Source organism: Esox lucius, chromosome 20 (assembly GCF_011004845.1).
Source record: "Esox lucius isolate fEsoLuc1 chromosome 20, fEsoLuc1.pri, whole genome shotgun sequence".
In the NCBI taxonomy this organism is placed as follows: Eukaryota; Metazoa; Chordata; class Actinopteri; order Esociformes; family Esocidae; genus Esox; species Esox lucius.
Genome location: NC_047588.1, coordinates 28,833,788 through 28,857,535, shown reverse-complemented (window position 1 = coordinate 28,857,535; position 23,748 = coordinate 28,833,788). Strand labels below are relative to the sequence as shown.

At 42.4% G+C, this 23,748-nt stretch overlaps 3 protein-coding genes and 2 non-coding genes across 6 annotated transcripts in view; 2 read left to right on the top strand and 3 right to left on the bottom strand.

The window, feature by feature from the left end:
• Positions 1–11,661, top strand: part of LOC105024486 (nuclear pore membrane glycoprotein 210) — a 34,126-nt gene extending 22,465 nt beyond the window's left edge. The window contains exons 23-40 of one of the 2 annotated variants that reach the window (XM_029115903.2): positions 510–642; positions 727–789; positions 1,413–1,592; positions 2,152–2,232; positions 2,319–2,450; positions 2,535–2,681; positions 2,760–2,845; positions 3,148–3,322; positions 5,438–5,613; positions 5,926–6,146; positions 6,807–6,943; positions 7,033–7,156; positions 7,347–7,496; positions 7,585–7,847; positions 7,963–8,161; positions 10,288–10,392; positions 10,498–10,560; positions 11,114–11,661. In XM_029115903.2, the coding sequence (XP_028971736.2) occupies positions 510–642; positions 727–789; positions 1,413–1,592; positions 2,152–2,232; positions 2,319–2,450; positions 2,535–2,681; positions 2,760–2,845; positions 3,148–3,322; positions 5,438–5,613; positions 5,926–6,146; positions 6,807–6,943; positions 7,033–7,156; positions 7,347–7,496; positions 7,585–7,847; positions 7,963–8,161; positions 10,288–10,392; positions 10,498–10,560; positions 11,114–11,214 (2,536 nt within the window). In that variant the 3' untranslated portion in view covers positions 11,215–11,661. The remainder of the gene's footprint in view (positions 1–509; positions 643–726; positions 790–1,412; positions 1,593–2,151; positions 2,233–2,318; positions 2,451–2,534; positions 2,682–2,759; positions 2,846–3,147; positions 3,323–5,437; positions 5,614–5,925; positions 6,147–6,806; positions 6,944–7,032; positions 7,157–7,346; positions 7,497–7,584; positions 7,848–7,962; positions 8,162–10,287; positions 10,393–10,497; positions 10,561–11,113) is intronic. The other variant, XM_029115904.2, reaches the window with a different exon arrangement.
• Positions 11,471–15,872, bottom strand: rps27.2 (ribosomal protein S27). Its single transcript, XM_020041463.3, has 5 exons — positions 15,863–15,872; positions 14,978–15,081; positions 14,130–14,238; positions 13,399–13,509; positions 11,471–11,713 (listed from the first exon to the last, which is right to left on the bottom strand). Exons 1-5 carry the CDS (start codon positions 15,870–15,872, stop codon positions 11,685–11,687), a joined length of 363 nt encoding a protein of 120 aa, XP_019897022.2. The 3' UTR covers positions 11,471–11,684.
• On the bottom strand, positions 13,205–13,338 carry LOC114829812. Its single transcript, XR_003777660.1, has one exon. It is a non-coding gene; the product is annotated as a small nucleolar RNA SNORA13 (small nucleolar RNA).
• LOC114829813 lies at positions 13,648–13,780 on the bottom strand. The gene has a single exon (XR_003777661.1). It is a non-coding gene; the product is annotated as a small nucleolar RNA SNORA13 (small nucleolar RNA).
• Positions 15,873–16,650: 778 nt separating the features above from the next.
• rab13 (RAB13, member RAS oncogene family) lies at positions 16,651–23,613 on the top strand. Its single transcript, XM_010894397.5, has 7 exons — positions 16,651–17,214; positions 17,931–17,991; positions 19,013–19,073; positions 19,575–19,652; positions 20,617–20,706; positions 20,909–20,974; positions 21,262–23,613. Exons 1-7 carry the CDS (start codon positions 17,091–17,093, stop codon positions 21,379–21,381), a joined length of 600 nt encoding a protein of 199 aa, XP_010892699.2. The 5' UTR covers positions 16,651–17,090; the 3' UTR covers positions 21,382–23,613.
• The last annotated feature ends 135 nt before the right edge of the window (positions 23,614–23,748 follow it).

Here is a 23,748-nt window from a genome sequence, read left to right as displayed (position 1 = left end):
GAAGGGACCGAACATGTTATCAGTCCGTTACACGTGTTTGTACTGGTTATACTCTACTAGAAGGGACCGAACATGTTATCAGTCCGTTACACGTGTTTGTACTGGTTATACTCTACTAGAAGGGACCGAACATGTTATCGGTCCGTTACACGTGTTTGTACTGGTTATACTCTACTAGAAGGGACCGAACATGTTATCAGTCCGTTACACGTGTTTGTACTGGTTATACTCTACTAGAAGGGACCGAACATGTTATCGGGCCGTTACGCGTGTTTGTACTGGTTGTACTCTACTAGAAGGGACCGAACATGTTATCAGTCCGTTACACGTGTTTGTACAGGTTATACTCTTCTAGAAGGGCCCAAAAACGAAGAATTTCACCTTTTGGAGACAATGGCTACGGTTATGAAGGGAATGGTTGTGTTTTTGGGGTTAACTTTACAATTCCAATAATACTTGGGGTCCCAACATAGATGGAAGGCGTAATGCGTGTATGTGTGTGTTTTTAGTCCTGTAGGTTCATTGGACAGCGTCTCCGTAGGTTACCGTGTGTCAGGTCAGATAGTGGGAGTGGTCAGTCTTCACCTCTCTGCAGTGGACAGCAGTGGGAGTGTCCGGACCTCTGCTCACAAACAGCTACAGGTAGGCCTGTTGTAGCCCAAGCCAACCACTACAAACAATACTGAATCAAAGAAACACGCTGGTGTGACTGTCGTCTGTGTGCAGGTCTACCCCAGGTTCACCCTGCAGCCGCCGAGTCTGGCCCTGGCACTGGGCAGCGTGCGACAGGTAACAGCATGCAGGTTATCAGGTTTCTGAAAGTGTTCTTGTTTACCCCTTACACATTTGGGAATTGGCCTAAATGGATATGAATACGTTTAAATGTTTCTTACTGAGGAAATTTGCCAAGCAAAGGCGTTGCTAGGATCACAATACATTCAGGGCTTACCCCCGAGAGGTAATACCTAGTAAAATAAAATGTAATGATATTCTCTCTTTTAGAACAGGACATGTTCATTATTTTGTAGAAATTGCTAAAACTCAGAGAGTTTTTATAATTGATGAACAGCAATATTCAAATATTGTCTCAGATTTGTTTTTAAAGCAGATTCAAGTCAGGACTGGAACTGACTATTCAGAAACCTCCTCTTAGAAAACTGTTCTGGTGTGTGTTGGGAAAAAAAATGTCTTAACTTTGCAATGTGGACTAGGTTCTACCGATCTGTAGGGAAGAAATACAGCATGTTCCTTTTTGTATTAAGGCAGCAAAATGAAAATACTTTTACTAGCACCTGTAGATTACAATCAGAGCCAAAATGATGAAAATTATCAGTGTGTTTTCAGATGGACCTGGCTTGAGCCCTGCTACACTCACATGCACACACACACACACATCCCTCTGTCACTCTCAGGTAAAGTGGGAGGGTGGCCCCCACCCCCAGTCCAGTGTGGGCTTCTCTGTGAGTGACAACCGCATTGCCACAGTAACCGACACAGGATTGGTCCGTGGAGTTGGTGTGGGTTTGGTCAAACTCAGAGGGGCGCTGCAAACTGTCACTCAGGACACTGGAGCATTGCTCACCTTCGCACAGGTACACTCACACACACGTACACACACACAGATACACAGACACACACACACCGGTACACACACACACAGAAAATAGAAATTGCATGCTCCCTTGCCCTAATCTTAACCCTAAACCTAACCTTAACCTAAACCTAACCATAACCTTCACCTCAATAAAGTAATATTTATGCCTAAAATGTACCTAGATGTAATGCCTAACCTTAACCCTAAACTTAACCAACAATGCATGGACCTTAAAGAAACTCTAACTATAAAATCAATTGTAAATTTGACCCTAAACCTTGAGCCGGAAATTTACTTTTGCCTCACAGGGACCGGCAAAAGATCCTAATGAGGCCAATTATTTCTGGTTTTACTATACTCATTGGGACATTTGGTCCCCATGAGTTCATTAAGACCTAACCCGGTACACACACACCAGTACAAACACACACACACAGGTGGACACTGATAATATTTTTCCTGACTGGATCATTGGGCACAATTTGGCTGCATCGTTCCCTTCTCTCTTTCCTTCAAATACTTTCCACTTGTTCATTATCTGACTGTGTGTATTTCAGGATGAAGTGGAGGCGGAAGTGTTCAACCTGACAGGGGTCAGGATCCAGGCCCCCCTGGTCAGACTGTCTGTAGGCTCTGAGGTGAGGCCAGGCAGTGTGTCCCGGCTGACTAGCGTGCGTGCTCTCTCGGCGTCTGGCTAACAGTGTGTGGGCTTTTGTTCGTGTAGATGCCGGTGCATGTGATGGGCAGTGACGCCAGCCAGAACCCCTTGGCTCTGGGCAGTGTGGAGGCTGGTATCTCCTTCCAGTGGAGCCTGGGCAAGCTTGGAGTCCTAGAGATACATCCCAGACACACCCAGGTGGGCCACACTGTGGTTGGAGGTGGTCGCCCAGCCGATGGTCCTGCGTGTGTGTTGGTCATGTGGTTTTGGTCTGTGTCACAGGCGGGCGTGACGGTCTCTCCTGCCCATAGTTTCTCTGTGCTGGTGAGGGCGTGTGCTGTGGGACAGACTAGCTTGAGAGTGACGGTTCAGCAGGCCAATCACACATCATCCACCCACCAGCAGCTCTCTGATGAGATACGGGTAGTGGTGAGTGAGGCGTATATCCCCCAGGTTTTCGCCCCGGCGGTGGGTGCGTTGTGTGACTGACATGCCCTGTCCTCTCAGGTCTACCAGGAGATGCGGCTGAGCGTGGGAACCTCCAGATCCATCCTCATGTCTCCCTACTCACAGTACGAACTACAGAGCAACAAGTGAGGGCGTGTGTGTGCTGTTAGCGGGTGTACACACGTTTTAATAGAAGGATATCTGGCTGGTCCTCACAAACACAAATGGCAATTTTAAGTTTAGGTATTGAGGTTAGAGTTAGAATTTGGTTTAGGAGTTAAGGGTAAATTTAGGGTTAGGATTAGAGTTTTTGTAGTTGGGGTTAAGGTGAGGGTGAGGGAGAATATATATTATTATTTTTATTATTATATATTTTTTTTAATGGTATCAAAAGGCTTATTAATAACGATGTGTGTCGTTGTCTGAAATATGTATGTTTGTCTTTCAGAGACACCATTTCCCCTGTGAGGTACGCTCTGTGTCAGTGTGTTAAAGGGGAGGGCCTCGTAACTGTGGACAGCCAGGGAGTTCTGAGGGCGGGGCCAGACACAGGATCCGCCCTCTTAGAGGTGGTGGCTATGGAGAATTGTGGGTTAAACCAGACCCTGCTCATCAGTGTCCGGGTGAGTAGGTCTTTTGCAGGGATCTGTTCTAAATAACAGTTCAGGTGTCACGGTCGTCCACGAGATGTAAAAGAGGAAGGGCAGTCCATCAGACCAGGTGACCTTCTTCCACTGCTCTAAGGTCCAGGTCTGAAACCTGTGTGCCCATGGTAGGACTCATCATGTCATCAGACACCGGTCTGTGGCCACGCAGCCCCATAAGCAGCAGGGTGCGATGCACTGGGTGTTGTGACACATTGCTCCCGTAATCATCATTAAAACTTTGTGACTTGTGGCTAAGTAGACCTTCTGTCAGTTCGGACCAGACAGGATATAGTTTGTTGCTCTTGCGCATCGATGAGCCTTGGGGGTCCAACACCCTGTCGTGTTTGTCCCTCCTCGGACCACTGTCTGTAGGTACTCACAACTGCAGACTGGGAGCACACACCATGCCGTTACTGAGATACTCTGACACAGTCGTCCGTTCTGGTCTTTCCTGCCCATTTCTCCTGCATCCAACACATTGACTACAAGAACTGATTGTTCACTCACCATCTAACCAGACCTTGACATGTACCCTTGTTAGGAGATGATCAATGTTATACACTTCACCTGTGAGTAATGTTTTGGTTCATTAGTGGATATTTTTCTGACAATGTTTTTGACAGTGCACAACCTATTCATGACATGAGCATTCTATTGTGATCTTTATCTATCGCTGCCATTTTATTCCATTTTGGCACTACTTAGTATTAAGTAGAAAACGTACAAATGCCTTCCAAATTAAATATATAGGGACATACTAAAACAGTCACTCAAATACACTCCTGTGCATTTAACCAAGATAATGTTTTTTAAATCATTTTCAAATACTGAAAAATTTAGACACCTTGGGAACTTTTCTGATGTGTTTCTATGTGATTCTTGCTCTTAATTGATTTAATATCCTTTGTTAAAGAGACTATCTATCAGTAATAGAATACATTCTCTTTTTGTAAGAGAATATCTATCACTAAGTTATGAATCATCACAAAATGGACTTGGTAACAGCATAACATTGGCTAAGTCTGATTTATTAAATATTGTTTCTTTGGATCTTAGTGCCTCATTTATTTAAGTGTGTGCACACAAATCTCTGAAAATCATGCATGCGATCAATTCTACCCAAAGTGTATGACAAATTAATTAGAATGTTTTCTTTGGGAATAAACGTAAATGTCCCAAAAGCCATTACCATGCAGTCACACAGTGCCAAATGGTGGAATAAAGGAACTGCTTCTCAAATATAGACTTGGTCCTGTGGAAAAAATGTCAATATGTGAATTGAAAATGCTGATTCCATTGTTTTTACAGTGAATTCATGGAACATTCCTTAATGGCCTACAGTATTTCATGTCATTTCACCATGTCAGTAATTTGTAATAACAATAATGCAAAATACAGTCACATGTTAAATGATAGACGTGTAAAACCTTTGGTGAACTATTCTAACAGACTGAGATATGTGGGAAATGTAATGTAAGGCATTTGTTAACAGATTTCAAGACAGCGCATTAATACAGACAGGACCTTTTTGTAGAAAGTACAGAGGCACAGGAGACATTGTTTTGGTGTTGAAAAGAGGGAAAAAATATAATAAATGCCATTCCTGGGCACATCCAGGTACCATCCACCCTTGGGGTAGAGGAACACACACTTTCAATAGGACCATGTCAATCTGGCATCCAACCCAGATCAGTCAGCTGATCAATGCCTCAAACACTTTCCATACACTAATGACTAGGTCGTGTCTGGAGCAACATGATCAATAGTACCAGACTTTGTCCAGACGATTGTAGTGGAAGAATTTCATTATATGTATTTATGTATCTAATTAATGTTTTTTTAATTAGATACTGCAGATGATTTCTGGTAATGTATGCTGGTAGTACAGAAAATACCTTACAAATGGCCTGTTTGTGTTATTAAATATTCTACAATTAGTTGTCCTGTAGAATTACGTATAGATTACTTCAAATGGTGCCCCAAATGAAACAAAATCCAGCCTGTGTAGAATTTGATATAACTTAATAAAGATCTGACCATGCTGGGGAATACACAAGTGTGGTGCCATGGTGTGTGTTTTTGGTCTGTCAGGTGTCTCCGGTGTGGTTTGTCAGGCTGTTCACCGTGTCCAGCCTCTACAGTGCAGGAGGGGGAGGCCTGCCTGCCTTTCCTTTGGGGTGGACCATCCGAGTCATGACTCTCTGCTACGACAGTCTGGGGCAGCTGTTTAACGCCCACAACACACAAACGCGTATCACCGCCAACAGGTTAAACACACTCATACACCCACACATACAGTGGAGGTAACGAGTCGACACAATGTTATTGAAAATGCATTATTTTTTCATTTTTCCCTCCCGAAGATTTCAGTTGGTTTTTCTATTGAATTGTTCACATTATAGGTCACATTAAAAGTGGAAAGATAAATCTGACGTGATTTATCTTTTTTCTCATTCTTTTACATCACAAAAACCTGGCATTTTAACTGGGGTGTGTAGACTTTTTATATCCACTGTAAGCCTCTCTCACAGTGATACTCAGTGTGATGGATTCAATTTAAACCTGTGTGTTTTCCTCAGGGATGACTTGATACAGGTAACTCCAGACTCAGACAGTCATTCCTTTGTGGTCCAGACGGTGTCTGCTGGTCTGACCGTCCTCGGGGTGCAGGGTGACCCCACCAACCCCTCCCTGAGCGACTACACACCCCTCCCTGTTCTTTCCGCCATTTCTGCCCCCCCACACTCACTAAGGCCCGGAGACACACTGTGTTTTAGCAGCCACCTCACAGGGCCGCATGGTGAGACACACATTACAGTACTGTAGATTAACCTTTAATACACACTCACACAGTACTGTAGATTAACACTAACAAACACTCATACATTACTGTAGATTAACACTAACAAACACTCACACATTACTGTAGATTAACACTAACAAACACTCACACATTACTGTAGATTAACACTAACAAACACTCAAACATTACTGTAGATTAACCCTAACACACACTCACACAGTACTGTAGATGAACTAACAAACACTCACACATAACTGTAGATTAACCCTAACACACACTCACACATTACTGTAGATTAACCCTAACACACACTCACACAGTACTGTAGATTAACTAACAAACACTCACACATTACTGTAGATAAACCCTAACACACACTCACACATTACTGTAGATGAACTAACAAACACTCACACATTACTGTAGATTAACCCTAACACACACTCACACAGTACTATAGATTAACACTAACAAACACTCACACATTACTGTAGATTAACACTAACACAAACATTACAGTACTGTAGATTAACACACACACATTCACCGATGCAAATGCTGTAGATTAATCCTAACCACACCCTCTTAAAGGAAATACAAAGATTGACTCTCACATTAACTTAATTGTCTCTCTCTCTCTCTCTCACTCCCTCTCAGGCCAGCCAGGTCAGTGGAACGTGTCCTCTACTGATGTGCTGCAGATTGACTCAAAAACAGGAGCTGCCTTGGCAAAGCATTCTGGGAAGGTGGTGGTTTCCTACAGATTGGAAGGAGGACAACAGGCCCTCAGAGAGGTACCTTACAGTTTTGTGTTACCAAGGAAATGAGGGGTCACTGTGGAAATAAGGTGGTTGCTGTGGTAGTTACGGTCGGTTGCCAACAGGTGACGGTGGAGTCTCCTGCCATCCCAAAAGTCTCTATTCCTGATGATCGTTTCCTCACCAACTGGCCTGACGCACCTAACTACACTGTCTCTGTGGAGCTAGACACCTCCCCCATTAACACAGGTAAACATACACAGGTGTGGAGCTAGATACCTAGATGGGCTACACAGGTTGTCCCTATAAAACAGGTTGTTCCTGGAAAACAGGCTGTCCCTATAAAACAGGTTGTTCCTGGAAAACAGGCTGTCCCTATAAAACAGGTTGTTCCTATAACACAGCACAGTTTGTAGGTTCATATCTCTCTCCATCTCAGCCCAGTGTAGCTTGTCCCAGAGGGAGGCCATAGAGAAGCTGAAGCCAGAGACAGAGTTGCTGTGTTTACTGCACTTCATCGCCCCCTACCTCCAGCTCAACACACTGCAGACCATATTTATCACCACACCTCACTATGACCTGGACAGTGGTACGCAGGACTCTTCGTCCATTGGCTCGTGCTTTTTAAATACTACACTTTATAATCTGTTGCCCACGTTTGACTCTTTCTCTCTCAGGTGAATACAGCTGCAGAATCTCTGTGTCTCCCCAGTCCACCTCTGTCCTGCATCTCCTCTCCTCCCTCTCTCTCTCCATCTCTCTGTCTGCATCTCTGAGGGGCCAGTCTGAAGTCCCTATGTTCCCTCTCACCGGTCATCGGGTCCAGTTGCCATACCTGCCTGCGTTCCACTGCCCAGTGTCTTCCCTGGTTCTCTCTGTCCGGCATCCCAAGGCAGAGTTCTCTGTGCTGGGCACCAAGGATTTGCTGTCTACCCTAGAGGTGGGTCATGACCTTTAGAATAGGTATTTTCACTCCCATCTTATACAATGCGTGGTGCTTTGAAAGGATAGGGAAGTCCATAGTGGTCTCTCTTCTGTCTCCATGCTGTGTTCAGGTCCACTCTGACAGTACTGCAGTTCAGACATCTGAGCGCGTCCAATCAGATGGACATCGAGTGTTTTCTGTCACCATGACATCATGGGTCAAAGGCCAGGCCTTGCTCCCTCCTGCCAACATCACCCTGTACAGCCGCCTGACCCCACAGACGGAAGTCGTCACAGTGTTCGTCAGAGCAGACACTGCGGTGGAGATAGGTGAGAAGCAGACACTGGGGTGGAGATAGGTGAGAAGCAGACACTGGGGTGGAGATAGGTGAGAAGCAAACACTGAGGTGGAGATAGGTGAGAAGCAGACACTGAGGTGGAGATAGGTGAGAAGCAGACACTGAGGTGGAGATAGGTGAGAAGCAGACACTGAGGTGGAGATAGGTGAGAAGCAGACACTGGGGTGGAGATAGGTGAGAAGCAGACACTGAGGTGGAGATAGGTGAGAAGCAGACACTGAGGTGGAGATAGGTGAGAAGCAGACACTGGGGTGGAGATAGGTGAGAAGCAGACACTGCGGTGGAGATAGGTGAGAAGCAGACACTGCGGTGGAGATAGGTGAGAAGCAGACACTGCGGTGGAGATAGGTGAGAAGCAGACACTGCGGTGGAGATAGGTGAGAAGCAGACACTGGGGTGGATATATACTGTAGATGAGAAGCAGACACTGGGGTGGATATACAGGTGCTGGTCATAAAATTAGAATATCATCAAAAAGTTGATTTTTTTCAGTAATTCCATTCAAAAGGTGAAACTTGTATAATGTATACATTCATTCCACACAGACTGATATATTTCAAGTGTTTATTTATTAAAATTTTGATGATTATGACAACTACTAATGAAAACCCCAAATTCAGAATATTGTGAAAAGGTTCAATATTGAAGACACCTGGTGCCACACTCTAATCAGCGAATTAACCCAAAACACCTGCAAAGGCCTTTAAATGGTTTCCCAGTCTAGTTCTGTAGGCTACACAATCATGGGGAAGACTGCTGACTTGACAGCTGTCCAAAAGATGACCATTGACACCTTGCACAAGGAGGGCAAGACACAAAAGGTCATTGCTAAAGAGGCTGGCTGTTCACAGAGCTCTATTAAGCACGTTAATAGAGAGGCAAAGGGAAGGAAAAGATGTAGTAGAAAAAAGTGTACAAGCATTAGGAATAACCATACCCTGGAGAGGATTGTGAAACAAAACCCATTCAAAAATGTGGGGGAGATTCACAGAGTGGACTGCAGCTGGAGTCAGTGCTTCAAGAACCACCGTGCACAGACGTATTCAAGACATGGGTTTCAGCTGTCGCATTCCTTATGTCAAGCCACTCTTGAACAAGACACAGCGTCAGAAGTGTCTCGCCTGGGCTAATGACAAAAAGGACTGGACTGCTGCTGAGTGGTCCAAAGTTATGTTCTCTGATGAAAGTAAGTTTAGCATTTCCTTTGGAAATCAAGGTCCCAGAGTCTGGAGGAAGAGAGGAGAGGCACAGAATCCACATTGCTTGAGGTCCAGTGTAAAGTTTCCACAGTTAGTGATGGTTTGGGGTGCCATGTCATCTGCTGGTGTTGGTCCACTGTGTTTTCTGAGGTCAACGCAGCCGTCAACCAGGAAGTTTTGGGCACTTCATGCTTCCTGCTGCTGACCAACTTTATGGAGATGCAGATTTCATTTTCCAACAGGACTTGGCACCTGCACACAGTGCCAAAGCTACCAGTACCTGGTTTAAGGACCATGGTATCCCTGTTCTTAATTGGCCAGCAAACTTGCCTGACCTTAACCCTATAGAAAAAACTATGGGGTATTGTGAAGAGGAAGATGCGATACGCCAGACCCAACAATGTAGAAGAGCTGAAGGCCACTATCAGAGCAACCTGGGCTCTCATAACACCTGAGCAGTGCCACAGACTGATCGACTCTATGCCACGCCGCATTGCTGCAGTAATTCAGGCAAAAGGAGCCCCAACTAAGTATTGAGTGCTGTACATGCTCATACTTTTCATGTTCATACTTTTCAGTTGACCAACATTTCTAAAAACCTTTTTTTGTATTGGTCTTAAGTAATATTCAAGTTTTCAGAGATACTGAACTTGGGATTTTTATTAGTTGTCTGTTATAATCATCACAATTAAAAGAAATAAACATTTGAAATATCAGTCTGTGTGCAATGAATGAAAATAATGTACAAGTTTCACTTTTTGAATGGAATTACTGAAATAAACTTTTTGATGATATTCTAATTTCATGACCAGCACCTGTAGGTGAGAATCACACATCCTTTACCTACATAGCCGTCAATGAGAACAGTCTTACAATCCGCTCCCCACCGTATACACAGATTTGATTGGTCGCCAGTCCTCCTGGACTCAGCTCCTTCACATCCAGTCCATCCTAGTCTTTGCTGTGTTTGCAGTTGTGGCCGTTACAGCTGCCTTATTCATAGGTAACTAATTACCCCTGCCAATATAATTCACTTACCAGTCACTTGATGTCTCCTGTGCAGTTTCGTTGTACTGTAGTTACTAAAACCTCTGAATGTATGTTTCAGTGTACAAATCCAACATGCAGAGAGGCCCTGTGGTCAGCCAGTACCCAATCACACACAACACAGGTCAGTGCATGTTCTTTTACACCACAATGCAATGAATACATGGTTGACTGACCAGCTCATTCCCCTAGGGATTTTTCCAATTGTCTACATGTTGGTTTAGTCCTGGAGTCCTGCTTTGGTTAATACTCATGGGATGCGTCAACATAATTTTACCGGGAAGGCTGGTTATTTTGTGAGGGCCAGGCAAAAGGCTTTCTGTGGCCCACAAATTAGGCATCTGAACCAGATTCAGGAAGTGTTTTATTTCCAAGTTTCACAACAAACAAGGAATTTATTCTGGCCCGCTAGTGCAACAATTTATACAAAAGAAATAAAACCAAAAACAGTGGCATTTATAGATGACTGAAAAATATGCAAGGTGCAAGATTTGTCCAGTGGAGCGTTGTGTGTCCTTGGGGAGCGCGCCATATTCAGTTTGGTTCTGGGCGCATGTTCATGAGGCCTATAATTATAGTACTATAAAAACAAGACAAATGTTTTAATGCTTCAAAGCCATGAAGTTGGAACAGTATCAGGCAGCTAAATGTTAGCTTGTGCTTGATTTGCTTTTCAGTGGACCACAGCATGGTGCATTTCTCCCCATGGATCAGACCCTCGTCTTCCGCCACAGAACGGACCCTCCGCAGACGGAGCTGGCTCTGGAGCCTACCATAACAACTGGACTGCATGCTAACATTAACCTGGAAGTGGCAACTAGCCGTGATAAAAACATTTTAAACTTTTGTTTGGGTTTTGCATTAGTCTGTTAAAATGTTGGATATGGCCCGGTTCTAGTAGGAGAATTATCTGACAGTGTTCACATGGAATTTACTTATATTTGAGATGCTCAGTTGGTTACATTACTATGCCAGCTTTCTCTTTTCTCATGACTCATGTGTTTTTAACCTTAATCAAAGACTAGTACACAGGATTCTTTAACGAAAAAAACTAAACTTTAATAAATGAGAGACAGGCGGAGTACTGGCGTTACAGCGGTCATTACAGCGAAGCTCAACACCATAGCATACATTTCCCTCATCAGTTCAACGTTTCCTTTTTTCCTTGTGTAGCAACTTCCTGAGCAGGGTCACTGCAAAACCTGTCATCCAATCCTGTCTCTCTGTCCGACAAGGTCCATTTAGAGACTAGTGCTGTTTTCTCCTGAATGAGCATCCTGGGTAACAGAAGGAAAAAGGAGTTAGTTCTGGTAGCAGACCTATCTAATCAGCACATCACCATGTGGCTGTGAGACTATTATAGACAACACACTTCTGTAAGGAGAATCAGGGGATCCAACTATTATCAAGACCAGATACTAAAATTGTATTGTAAAAAAGGCCCCAATGGAGGCAGGGTCGGCCATGGATGAAAGCCCAGAAGCTTCTGGCTAAGGTAATGACTAAAACAAACATGGCCTTGTGTCATTTACAAGATCCAGAGCAACTAGTACAGAACAACAGGTTTGACCTAGACTATAAAGGGAATTCAATCTTGTGATCCTTTGGTTAATGGTCGGAGGAATGGTCACTATGCTATCTGCTGCCCGCTTTCAACTTGTTCAGCAAACTACTTTCCTCCATGTCTATATAACTGAGGAATGTGGACGCCCCTGTTCTGCAGTAGAATGCTAAAGTAAATGAAAGGGGAGGACCCTCTCTCACTAGCCACAAGGTAGAAAGACGTGAAAAGCATCATGCAATGCATTACAAATGTGTTTTACAAATATTCACAAGAACACCTTGTTTGCCAAGGGCCATCAATTATTAACACTACAACAATATTTGACCAACCCAGACTTCTAATACAGGAAACAGTATAACGCCGAACTATCAGTGTTAGCAAACAAGACTGTCCCCTGGCAACTGCATGCACCCTGCAACTTGTTGCCATTTTAAATCTCAGGGGAGAAAGCCTTGTGAAAATGAAGTTGTCAAAAAACAGATCAAATGCATTCAACTTGATTAAAAAGCACATGGACACATTGGCCCACTCCAAAAGGTGGAACCCTACACACAGGGCATTGTCCCCGTCTCTGCCCTGGGGCACCGGGACATGATCTATAAGCCAGACGGAAGAGTACCCTCTACTGGCCCTCCAACATCACTTCCAGCAGCTTCTGGGCTTTCATCCATGGCCGACCCTGCCTCCATTGGGGCCTTTTTTACAATACAATTTTAGCATAAGGGCACTGCTAACCAACAGCCACCGCTGTCAGGTATTGCAGTCAGAGGGAATGCTTTCTTTGAAGTCCAACAACAGTATACCAGCTCAATGGTCAAGGTTAGGTTCTTGACATGCAGGTTCATTCCATCTTGTGAGTGGGAATAATGAGGGGAGAATTTTGGTTTGTTGTTTTTGAGTGACAGAAGTAGTGCATTTTCAGCTCTACCAAATATTTGTGGCTTTAGGTTATTTACTCTTATGATCTCTACCCCGCACAGCCAGAAGAGAGCTGTGAACTCAGTCTGGCTCTTCTCTAACTTACTAGGTTCTGACCCAACTAGGGAGTTGTTCCTAGCTGCTGTGCATCAATTCTTGTTGTGGCTTTCACTTTGGGGTTGTAGACTGGGTGTCTGTATAAGCACCTTGTGATAACTGCTGATGTAAAAAGAGTCTCTTAAAATACATTTGATCAATGGACATTTCCATCCTGTCTGTTGGTAGCACATGTTCTTGCAGCTGTAGTTATTGAAAGGAGTCTGTGGAGACTCCTCACAAATGTAGACAACCACAAGGTTACTGTATGCCTTGTTTGACACCCATTCACCCGGGGGACAATGAATGGGCAACACAAAGGCAAAACAACTTATTCTTCGGTGTTTGTCCACCCTGAATAGTGTGTGGATGTTTGTATATTACCTTCTGTGAGGCGTGCTTTCCCCCCCGTAGGTTGACACAGGACTGTGGAGCATCCAACACACAGCACGACTGTCTGGGCGTGACTGAAAACTGTCGTTATCTTATAGCATCCTGTAGACAATCACACACAGGTCGAAAACATTCAGAGTTTAACAGCGTTAAAACTGACTTCAAAAACCCCTCGCAATTTAACTTATTACTTATTACTTAAATTACTCGCGTTCGGAACCGATTATCACAAATTATCTGTCGTGTTCTTGTAGTTGCAGTTTAAAGGAATCGGTGAAGACTACTTTTAAACACAGACAACCAACAAGGTTACTGTTTGCCTTGGTAGACACCTCATTCACTATGGAGACAATGAACGGGCAACACAAAGGCAAAATGGTAAACAACCACACATCACACTAGAAATAAGTTGACTCCAGTGTTCCTTAAAACCCATCAGCGAGCCTCAAATGTTTCACATTAGTTTTAACCTTAGACATACCGACTAATCATCAAGCATTTCTTAGTTATTGAACTGTTACTTAAGGATTTAAACAAAATGCAACAGTCAAACAGCTACTACTTGAGCTACAGTGACATGACTACTGCATCACCCGTACCGTGCAAGTGCTGATTCAAGCAGGGGCATTAACACGGTCTAGTCCATTTGGACTTCCTAATAAAGACTCTGATATCCAGTTATTAAGCAACAACTTCAAGATGGGCCACGGGGAGACACTAACCTGGACATTTGACATCCATGAAATAGGAATTAGGGCTTTGTACAAGACGCTTCTTCTTGTGACTCCTCTTCTCCTCCTCTGAGGATGGGTGCAACAGGTCCTTTGCGAGCTGAAGGAAAATGAAAAAACAGAGAGTGGCAATCTTAGAAGAAGAAGTCCAACTGACAGAGTAACAATGTCCATGCAGGAGTTGCAAGATAGTATCATCCGTAGCTGGCCTACCTCTAGGCAAGACCTGATATGCTAACGTTTTTCAGATTTTGTTAATCACAAAAAGCAGCCTATAAAAATATGAGTTTGAAATTGAATGTTTTAATCAGAATGGCTGGTAGTGGATGAATATTTTAGTATTTATCTCACGCGCTTAGCCATTACTGTATACTTATAAATGACAAACATTTCTGTCCATATCGCCTAGTCTAAGCTACTTGAGTCCTGGCTAGTAAGGACAACTGCAGCAAGTCGTAGTTACTAGATTGTTACTAGTTTTAGGGGAAACAACGTTGGCTCACTATCAATAATGTTCCCCAATACGAAAATGTATCTAGCTAAAGACCATTATGTAAGGTCGCAGTCAGTAATATTATAAACAATCAAAAAGTTAAACCCATTTCAGTACATGCTTTCTCTTACATGTACTGTACGCCGCCATGTTGTCAATTCAGCAGTCTATAGCACGCGCGTGGCACGCAGTTTAGTATTTTATATTTAAATCTAGATCGATTGGAATTATCCGGTAGTAACCAAGTAGAAATACTTAAAACATTGCAGTGCATTGCTTGATGTGGTCCTGTCCTTTGTAAAATAAATGTACTCATTTGAAGTGAAGATTAGATGTGCGGACTTACTGGCATGTTGGCGAGTTCGTAGCGATCGCCGAAAAGAAGGTCCCACCGGAAGTTGACTTTTAATATATGAACGGGGCTGAATTGCAGGGGCCGGAAGTGTTTCCCTCGCCATTACGTGTCAAGAACTAGAGGAAAAAAAGAGGCCATGTTTGTGAGGTCAAACTTTTTCTACCGAATCACAACACTGCATTTTTACAACCAAAATAAAAGCATACGTTTTCACTCTGTTAATAAAAGCATAAGTTTTCACTCTGTTACTTTAATTACTATATAGGCTGGGGGTCTTCAAAGGCACTTTTTGACAACTGTTGATGTAAAAAGGGCTTTATAATATACATTTGTTTGAAACCTACATTACTTTGATTCAAATGTGGTTACATGATTGACGTAGTGTCAAATGATATGGATTAATGTTTGTAATTACTATGTCAAAGACTTTTATTCATCAAATGCACTGAATAACATAACGTCATTCTGCACAATGAAAATATTGTGACATTGCACACAATATCTACGCAGTAGGCATTTTCTCTTCTTCTGCCCCTCATACATACAACATGTACAGGTGGCAATTAGTAGTTGGTTTTAGTCTTGAGTTGCCAAATGTCTCCAACAATCCCAAGGGTTTGACTGTGTTGATTTCTAGATTGTTGCAACCAGGGCCGGCCATAGGCATAAGCAACATAAGCGGGCGCTTAGAGCCACCGACTGTTAGGGGGTCCCAGACTGCAAGTGAGCCCTGGACCACTAGGGGAGAGGGGGCCCCCCAAATCAAATCTTGCTTGGGGGCCCCAAAAGGCTAGGGCCGGCATTGGTTGCAGCGGCAACAAGCCACCTGGTGGTCAACCTTGTGTTTGCACTTTGAAACGTTTTGATGAGAGCGACCTGTTGTCATACTGCAAACTTCAGTAGTTTGACAGGTAGAGTTACAGTCATTGTGTAGAATAAGGGAAAGCATGGAACCTTGCAATCTCCTGTGCTGAGGAGGGGAAGTTACGATAGCCTGAAGATGTGAACAGCTCAACTACTGGTGGTTGAGGGGCCTGAGAGGAAAACTACAGTCGGTGGCAGTACAGAAGGGCAAGTTTCCAGTGATTTATGTTGTGTATTTGTTCTAGTGAGTTATGCTTACTTATTGTTGTGCTTATAAGATTTTTCATAGCTTTTAAAAAAAATCTAAATCGTCTCGCAGGGCTAAACAGGTTCGGTCACTGTAGGTTAGAGAGGTATCTGAAAGATGTAGTGTCTGAGAGATAGGTCTAAGATATTATTTTACGAAGATAACGTGCTTCTCCCACTGAAATCTCTGATCACACTTTACGCGGTTAACTAGCTATGACCATCGTTCCAAACTGCGCATGTACATACAATCATTCACCTCTTTAATACAAAGTCATGTTGACAATAAAAAGGTTTTTAATTTGCTATTTCACCTGGTTTCACCTGAGTGAAATATACCTATAAACATTCGCTGGAATTTGGTGCACTGAACAGGTTTTGCATTTAGATATCGAGAAAATAAAACACTCAAGACATTTTATCCACTTCATATTGGCTTCTGAAACCAGGCGAAACCCCAAAGTCTGGAGTGTCATATTGGTCTGTTTCGCAAGTGTTCCCGGAAGTCTCGCGATGTTGCGCATCTGGATTTAAAAGCCTTGCGGGTGAGGTCTGAATCCTACGGGAACTTGCACTGTAGGGCAGGAGAAAGTTTGGGTCGGAAACGTAGCACGGTCTGTGTGGAATGGACGTATGTTGATCGGACTTTTGACGAAAATAATATAGGATTTTTTAATCTCGATAAGTGGATTCATTGGATTAATAAGGCTTTATGGCACTATAGACTTTGATAGCCGTTGGAGTGAAGCAACATCGGTTGTTCGAACTTTCGTTTTTAACTTCTGTGTGTGTTCTTATTTCTTTTTTTCGGGAAGATCGGAATTTACCGGTGAAGGGAAAAACAAGCGAAGCGGCATATATACTGCAGGAAAAATGAGTGTAACTTTGACCTTTGTGTATACTGACTAATATTTTGAAACATTAAGGATAGGCAACTGTACCTTTGGATTTATACACTAAAGACAGTTTTTATCATTTACATAAAAAACGAATTATGGCGAAGAAGTACGACTTCCTTTTCAAGTTGCTACTCATTGGAGATAGTGGAGTTGGCAAAACATGTCTGATTATTCGATTTGCTGAGGATAACTTCAACTCAACCTACATATCAACCATCGGTATGTGGCCAGACGATGTCCGAATTACTAGGTTTTAGCCTACTTTTAGATCAGCCAAAAAAAATATATGCAACATTTACATTTTTAATTGCTCACACACCCGTCTTATTTAAGTTGCTGCGTAATTCCACCTTTTCATTAGGTTCACTCCTCTATTTCTCACGTTTCCAGTTCTGTGATGTTCATGTCTATACATGTCTCTCTTTCTGCCTTTCTTAATATGCTATCTCAAAATACCCTAAAATGTTGACGTTGCCTCTATCCCTTCTCTCTAACTACCAACCCCCCATTCCTCCTGTTGCTTATATCTCTTCAGTCTCTCATTCTCTGAAGAATGGTTGTCCTCCCTTGGCATTCACAGCTGAAGACGCCCCTCTTTGCTTTCTCCCTGTCCGTCCCTGTCCTCCAAGAAACCCAGAGAATAACAAACCCAGAGTGTGTGTGTGCACACGCGTGTGTTTCTGGTACAACACAGCAGAATAGCTGAGATAGAGGGGCCGCGGCACAGACTTAACTATCCCCCTAAAAGTGTGGTGAACTGAGAATGCCTGTCTCACCCGCCTTTATGCATGGTAAAAGGGTTTAATTGGCATGACCTATATTTGCTGCTATGCCAGATCGGAGCTCTGTCTCTCTGTCAGAGAGGGTGTACTTGTATTTGGGTAAGCTTAACTCTTTGTCCTCCCTTCCTGTTGACCCCCCCATCCTCTCTGCAGGGATCGACTTTAAAGTGAAGACGATAGATGTAGAGGGAAAGAAAGTCAAGCTGCAAGTCTGGTAAGATATGATGCTTCAGGCAAATATGAATTAAATGGCCCGTCAGTATTCACTGTCCTCAGAATTTTATGATCGTAAAGGAATCAATAGACAGTTAATCTTTTAACTCCTGCATGCTTTGGATTTGTCTACTTCACTTTTTCAGTGGAAAGAGGAACCTCCCTATGCTCCAAAACCACAGTGTACGATAGGTATACTGTCCAAATGTCTCTCAAAGGTACACCGCACACTGATTGTAGTACATGACCAAAGGAATGAAAGTTGGCTTTTTGAATCATATTGTTAGGTTAAAGGCGCGCAACCCGCTATGCAACACTTCGGTCACTGAGTAAAGTGAGATGTTGACTGTTCAGGCAAAGCCGTTGGTTTATGGCTTCACCCACGTTTCATCTGTCAGGTAACCTTAGTGGCCAGTGAGTAGTCAAACAACCATACAGGACATCTGAAGCAGCCATAAAGAATTTAATGAACTTGTATAAAACGTCTGCTTGTCATGTATTCCTTGGGATTTAACACCCAGGGTAGAATATGCCCTTTGACAGATCTAGGATCAGGTTACCTTTCTCCAATCCTGACCCTGGCCCGCGGCATTCCATCCTGCCCCCTACTGCTGGCTCACTTCTTAAGCTAAACAGTCTGAGTGTCAGTAAGAGGGACTTTCCTCTGGTTTATGAAGATACCAGTGCTCCAAGGCCATGTGGACTTTGCCCAGTTCAGCGTATCGTCTTTTGGATGGGACCTTACACTGGTCTCCACGTTTCTTACCGTGAGAACACAAGTGTGACCTTAGTGTATTTTGTTTTTGCTGTAGTGTGAATTAGACAATATACTGGAACACTGAAATGGGAGCTTTGAGACTGAAAATATAGAAAATGTACTCTTTAAATTGGGTGCTGCACATTGGAAAGAAAAAAGGTAGTGAAAGAACAGTCACCAACCAACAATGAACACTTCTCCAGGGTGTTCAAAGAGGTGCTCTTGAAAGGAGTTACAAATGTTTCCCATTGCATTGTGTTTCCAGGGACACAGCAGGACAGGAGAGGTTTAAGACCATCACTACAGCCTACTACAGAGGAGCTATGGTAAGTCTGTCTCTCTTGCTATATCTAGCTTCTTTATATTTTAGTCATTTGGTAGATGCTGTTATTCAGAGCCACTTGCGGTTAGTGGATTTATTTCAAGGTAGTCCGCAACCACACAACCGAGTAATAGTAAGTATATTCAAAGTAGTTATCGGCATAGTCAGTGCTAGAAAAAAGAGTAAAAACAAATGGTAATACAATTTAACATTTTTTTTTTGCGTTTATATGTTTTCTACAAATGGCTTTTAAATGGATTGTTTGCATGTAGGTGGAGTCTGACTGTAGTTTTGGAGACTTGTTTCAACCAACTTTTGCAGTTCTCCAGCTGTGATCCTTGGGGTTTTCTCCACTTCTCTCTCTTCACCTTTTCACATGAGAGAACCCCAATTGCTGTTAGTTTATGACCAAAACTATAGCATTAGTACCAAATTGCTTAGAATATTCAGGTTTATTTGAAATTGAACAATGAATGTGTGACTCATGTCTCCTGGGATCTTTCAGGGGATAATCCTGGTGTATGACATCACTGATGAGAAGTCCTATGAGAACATTCAGAACTGGATGAAGAGTATCAAGGAGGTGAGAGGGAACTGAAATAAAAGCGAAGTGTTCTGAAAGAGAGGCGAAAAAAAGAATGACACAGGCTAGGAGGAATCTGACCGGGCCGCATTTTCTCAGGACATCAGGATAGATTTGGTAGAATACCTGATATATTGCGCAACTTACGTTCTTGAGTCACTGATGGATACTTTCCAGGCAATGGACCGTGACATTCTTCAAATAAACTCATAATAAAAACAAGCTAGCGTCCATGAATCTGCCAAATGCACTGTGACATCAAGCAACGTGTAATGGCAGGCGTACAGAGTGGCTGCACAGGACTTTATTCTGGTTGCTAGACTTCTTATTGCTATCTATGGATCACAATAACAAGGGCATACAACTGCAGTACCAGTATATTCATGTAGACCAATAACAATTATGGAGATTTCATTTATTTGCATAGTTCTTACTGAAACATTAAAATCTGTGCTCCATTCCTGCCCACTGCTCGGCTTATTCAAACGGTGAAAGCACCAAACCCATGAGGGTGTCCGTGATATTGCCGATGGTTCTGTGATAAACGAATAGCACATTGATCGCTGCTTGATAAGTGTAATAGTTGAGCAGTCTTGTTGAAAGTGGCATTGGATATTACAATTGATTTCAGTGAATGCTGCCTAGTACTTAGTGTCTATAGTAATGGAATACTCACACATGGGTCTTAACATGGGTCTTATTGTTCAATATCAGTTCTCCAGTAGGTAAACCATTTCTGTACCTACAGCATTCTATAAAGTCATGTTATTTTTATTTTTTTGATTAACGTTTATCTGAAAAAGAAATCTAACTTCATGTTTTTATGTTTGTGCTGTTAGGGCTTGTTGAGGCACTGCTATGGGCAGTGGAAGGGATTGATGTGGAGAGTGATTTTGATGAAAGAGGTGGATACGCTGGTAAAACCTTGAGGACTGATGCCAACTCACTGTCTTTTACCCTGCAGAATGCTTCAGCAGGGGTCAGCCGGATGTTGCTCGCTAACAAGTGTGACATTGAGGCTAAGAGAAAGGTATCAAAGGAGATGGGGGAAAAGGTAAACCTCTAGATTTGCATTTCTTTTAAAGATATTGCTTTCAAATGGAGTCATGATGCCCTGGTGAAATGTGCTATTGGGAGAAAGCTACCATATAATATTGACCTTTCCCCAGTGTTGCTGTTTTTAAACTGTATTCATGAGGTGGTTGTGGATATAACATTGTCCTGCTGTAGTCAGCCTTGTTTTTTGTTGTTTACAGTTGGCAAAAGATCATGGGATCAGATTTTTTGAGACCAGTGCAAAGGCCAGTATCAACGTTGATGAAGTAAGAGATATGTACTTTATTTCAGATATTATAATATTAAATTAATGTTATTTAATTTCTGCTAAAACAAGTACAGTTTAAAAGTACAAGGAAGCTAGAAAATGTATGAGACCTGAAAGTATAAAATAGACAATCATGTCTATCTGAATATCACAATGAATTAGAGAAAATGGTTGTAGTTTTCATACTGGGTATATGTGCCATATAACCTAATATCCCCAAATCCCCCATTCTACTGGTGTAACCCTTCACCCCTGCCTCTTTGTTTTCTCTCTATGACTCTATAGTCTTTTATGGCTTTGACTCGAGACATTCTACTGAAGTCCAGCAAGAAGCCGGGCCCCACAGGTCGTGAGGTCAAAATCACCAATGCTGAGAAGAAGTCCTCCAAATGTCTGCTGCTGTAAAGGCTGACTTGACATGGCCTGGCTGACACTCCGTTACCCAAGGGGACATTCACATATAGGAACAGTATTATTGCAAAAATGGGTTTAAATGCCACAATCACCAGATTCTCTGTCCCCTGTGGCAACAAGGCTGATTTCAAACACTATTGTCTTAAGAAATATACATGTTTATGATTAATTAATTGCAACCCCCCCCCCCCCAATAATCCTATGAAATGGCTCTGTTGTCATAGTAACTGAATGATTGACTGCCATGGCATGTTTTCACTCCAACAGAGCCAGAAAGGCCAAACTGTCCTCCATGCTAGCTCCACCTCTTCCATGATGAAAACATTCCACAATGACTTCCATCTACAATGCATTGTTGAATTTAAATTTTTGAGCAAGGTGCTTGTTCATATTCTTAAACCTGAATTGAGTTAATTCTATGTCCATGTCTATGGACTTCACATTGGAGTAGCGGTGCACAAATCCCAGTCCTGAATTGACAAAAAGTGTGAAGTGTTTCAGCTTCTCCATCTCCTTCAGTAGATTTATTTTCCTAGGAATCTTAAGTGAATTTTCAGCGAAGACATACATTCTAGCTGTTAGGTTGGACAGTTGACTGGCTGATTGATTAATCTGTAGACTTTTTTTGATCCGAATTGGCTGCTCAAGTGAAGACAAGAAACCAGTAGACAGTACTGAAACCATAGAAGGTAATTAGCATATTGTGACCCTGGAGGACAGGTGTTGTTCATCACTGCCATATAATCACATTTTAGTGTTATAGCTGAAGAACCTGAGTTAGGAGGACATGTAGACATTTTATTTCTATTCATTCTGTTTCTATGGTTAGCCATTTGTTACAGGAGTTCAGATCTACATGTGATAGCATGTGCTGGTACAGAATGCTCCCAAAAAGGATAGTTCAACCAGAAAATAGAAAGATTATTTGGCTGTTTTAAAGTGTAGAGTGTTTTTACATAGGGGGACTAAGGATGTGGACCACAGGGACAGAGAAAGTGCAATATAAGATGATAGGAGTGTAGTGTTGAGTAAAGGATGAAGCAAGGGAATTTAGAAATGACAAAGCAAGTGTAGGAAACAAGGATGGGATGACGGTTGGAGTGTGAGGGGTGAGGTTATCTTAACTAATTAAATCTGATGCACCTCTTCAAAATCTTTGAAAATGAAAGGAAACACCCTTCCTGCCTTTTTCTGGCACAGACAAGCCCCTTTTTTAATACATTTCATAGATTCCCTGTCTTTGCGGTCGTCGCTGATCTACTACAGGAAATGTCTCTGTACAGTGTAGACTGATTGGATACAATCTCCACCTGGTAGCTGTCCACGGTCTAAATGTGTGATCAGTGATTGCTCTCAAAGACACCAATCACTATTATTCCAGCAAGTTAATCTCTATGGATGCATCTCAATATTCTAATGTGGTGAGATTTGGTCAGCCGTCTTCGCCTATTTTTTTCTATATGATTTAACTGATTTTACCCTTTTCTCTTTTCCTTCACACACAGTCTCACTCTATCAAACATTCCCTGTCTGATCAATTATTTTCTCACAAAGTTCTTTCAGTTTACCTATGCGCTGCTTTTTCAATAAATGGTAAAAAGCTAAAAAAAAAAAAAAAAAAAACATAGCATATTTTTCTTCTTTACTGAGCTTACAGGACTGCATTGTCCCCACTACCACTTAGACTAGAGGGTCTCCAACCCTTCAGTTTAATGTATCAATCATATCAGCACTACAGAGCATTCATTACTGTCTTCAAACTCTAATAAATTAGCTGGGCTCCATTCGTTACTGTCTTCAAACTCTAATAAATTAGCTGGGCTCCATTCATTACTGTCTTCAAACTCTAATAAATTAGCTGGGCTCCATTCATTACTGTCTTCAAACTCTAATAAATTAGCTGGGCTCCATTCATTACTGTCTTCAAACTCTAATAAATTAGCTGGGCTCCATTCATTACTGTCTTCAAACTCTAATAAATTAGCTGGGCTCCATTCGTTACTGTCTTCAAACTACCATACCAGCTGGGCTCCATTCATTACTGTCTTCAAATTCTACTAAACTAGCTGGGTTCCATTCATTGCTGTCTTCTAACACCATACTAGCTGGGCTCCATTCATTACTGTCTTCTAACACCACCATACCAGCTATTCTTGTAGTGTATCTCACCATATTTTCCTCCCCTGGTATGTACTGTAGGTCAATAAAATATGAATAACTCAATGCAAAACCTCTGTAATGCAATGGAGGGGTATTCCAGAACAATTTATATTTGAGAAACCATGGTTGACATAATGGAATTAAAAGATAGAGCACAATATTTCGTAGTAACCTGCCGGTTTTCCTTTCTGTCTCATA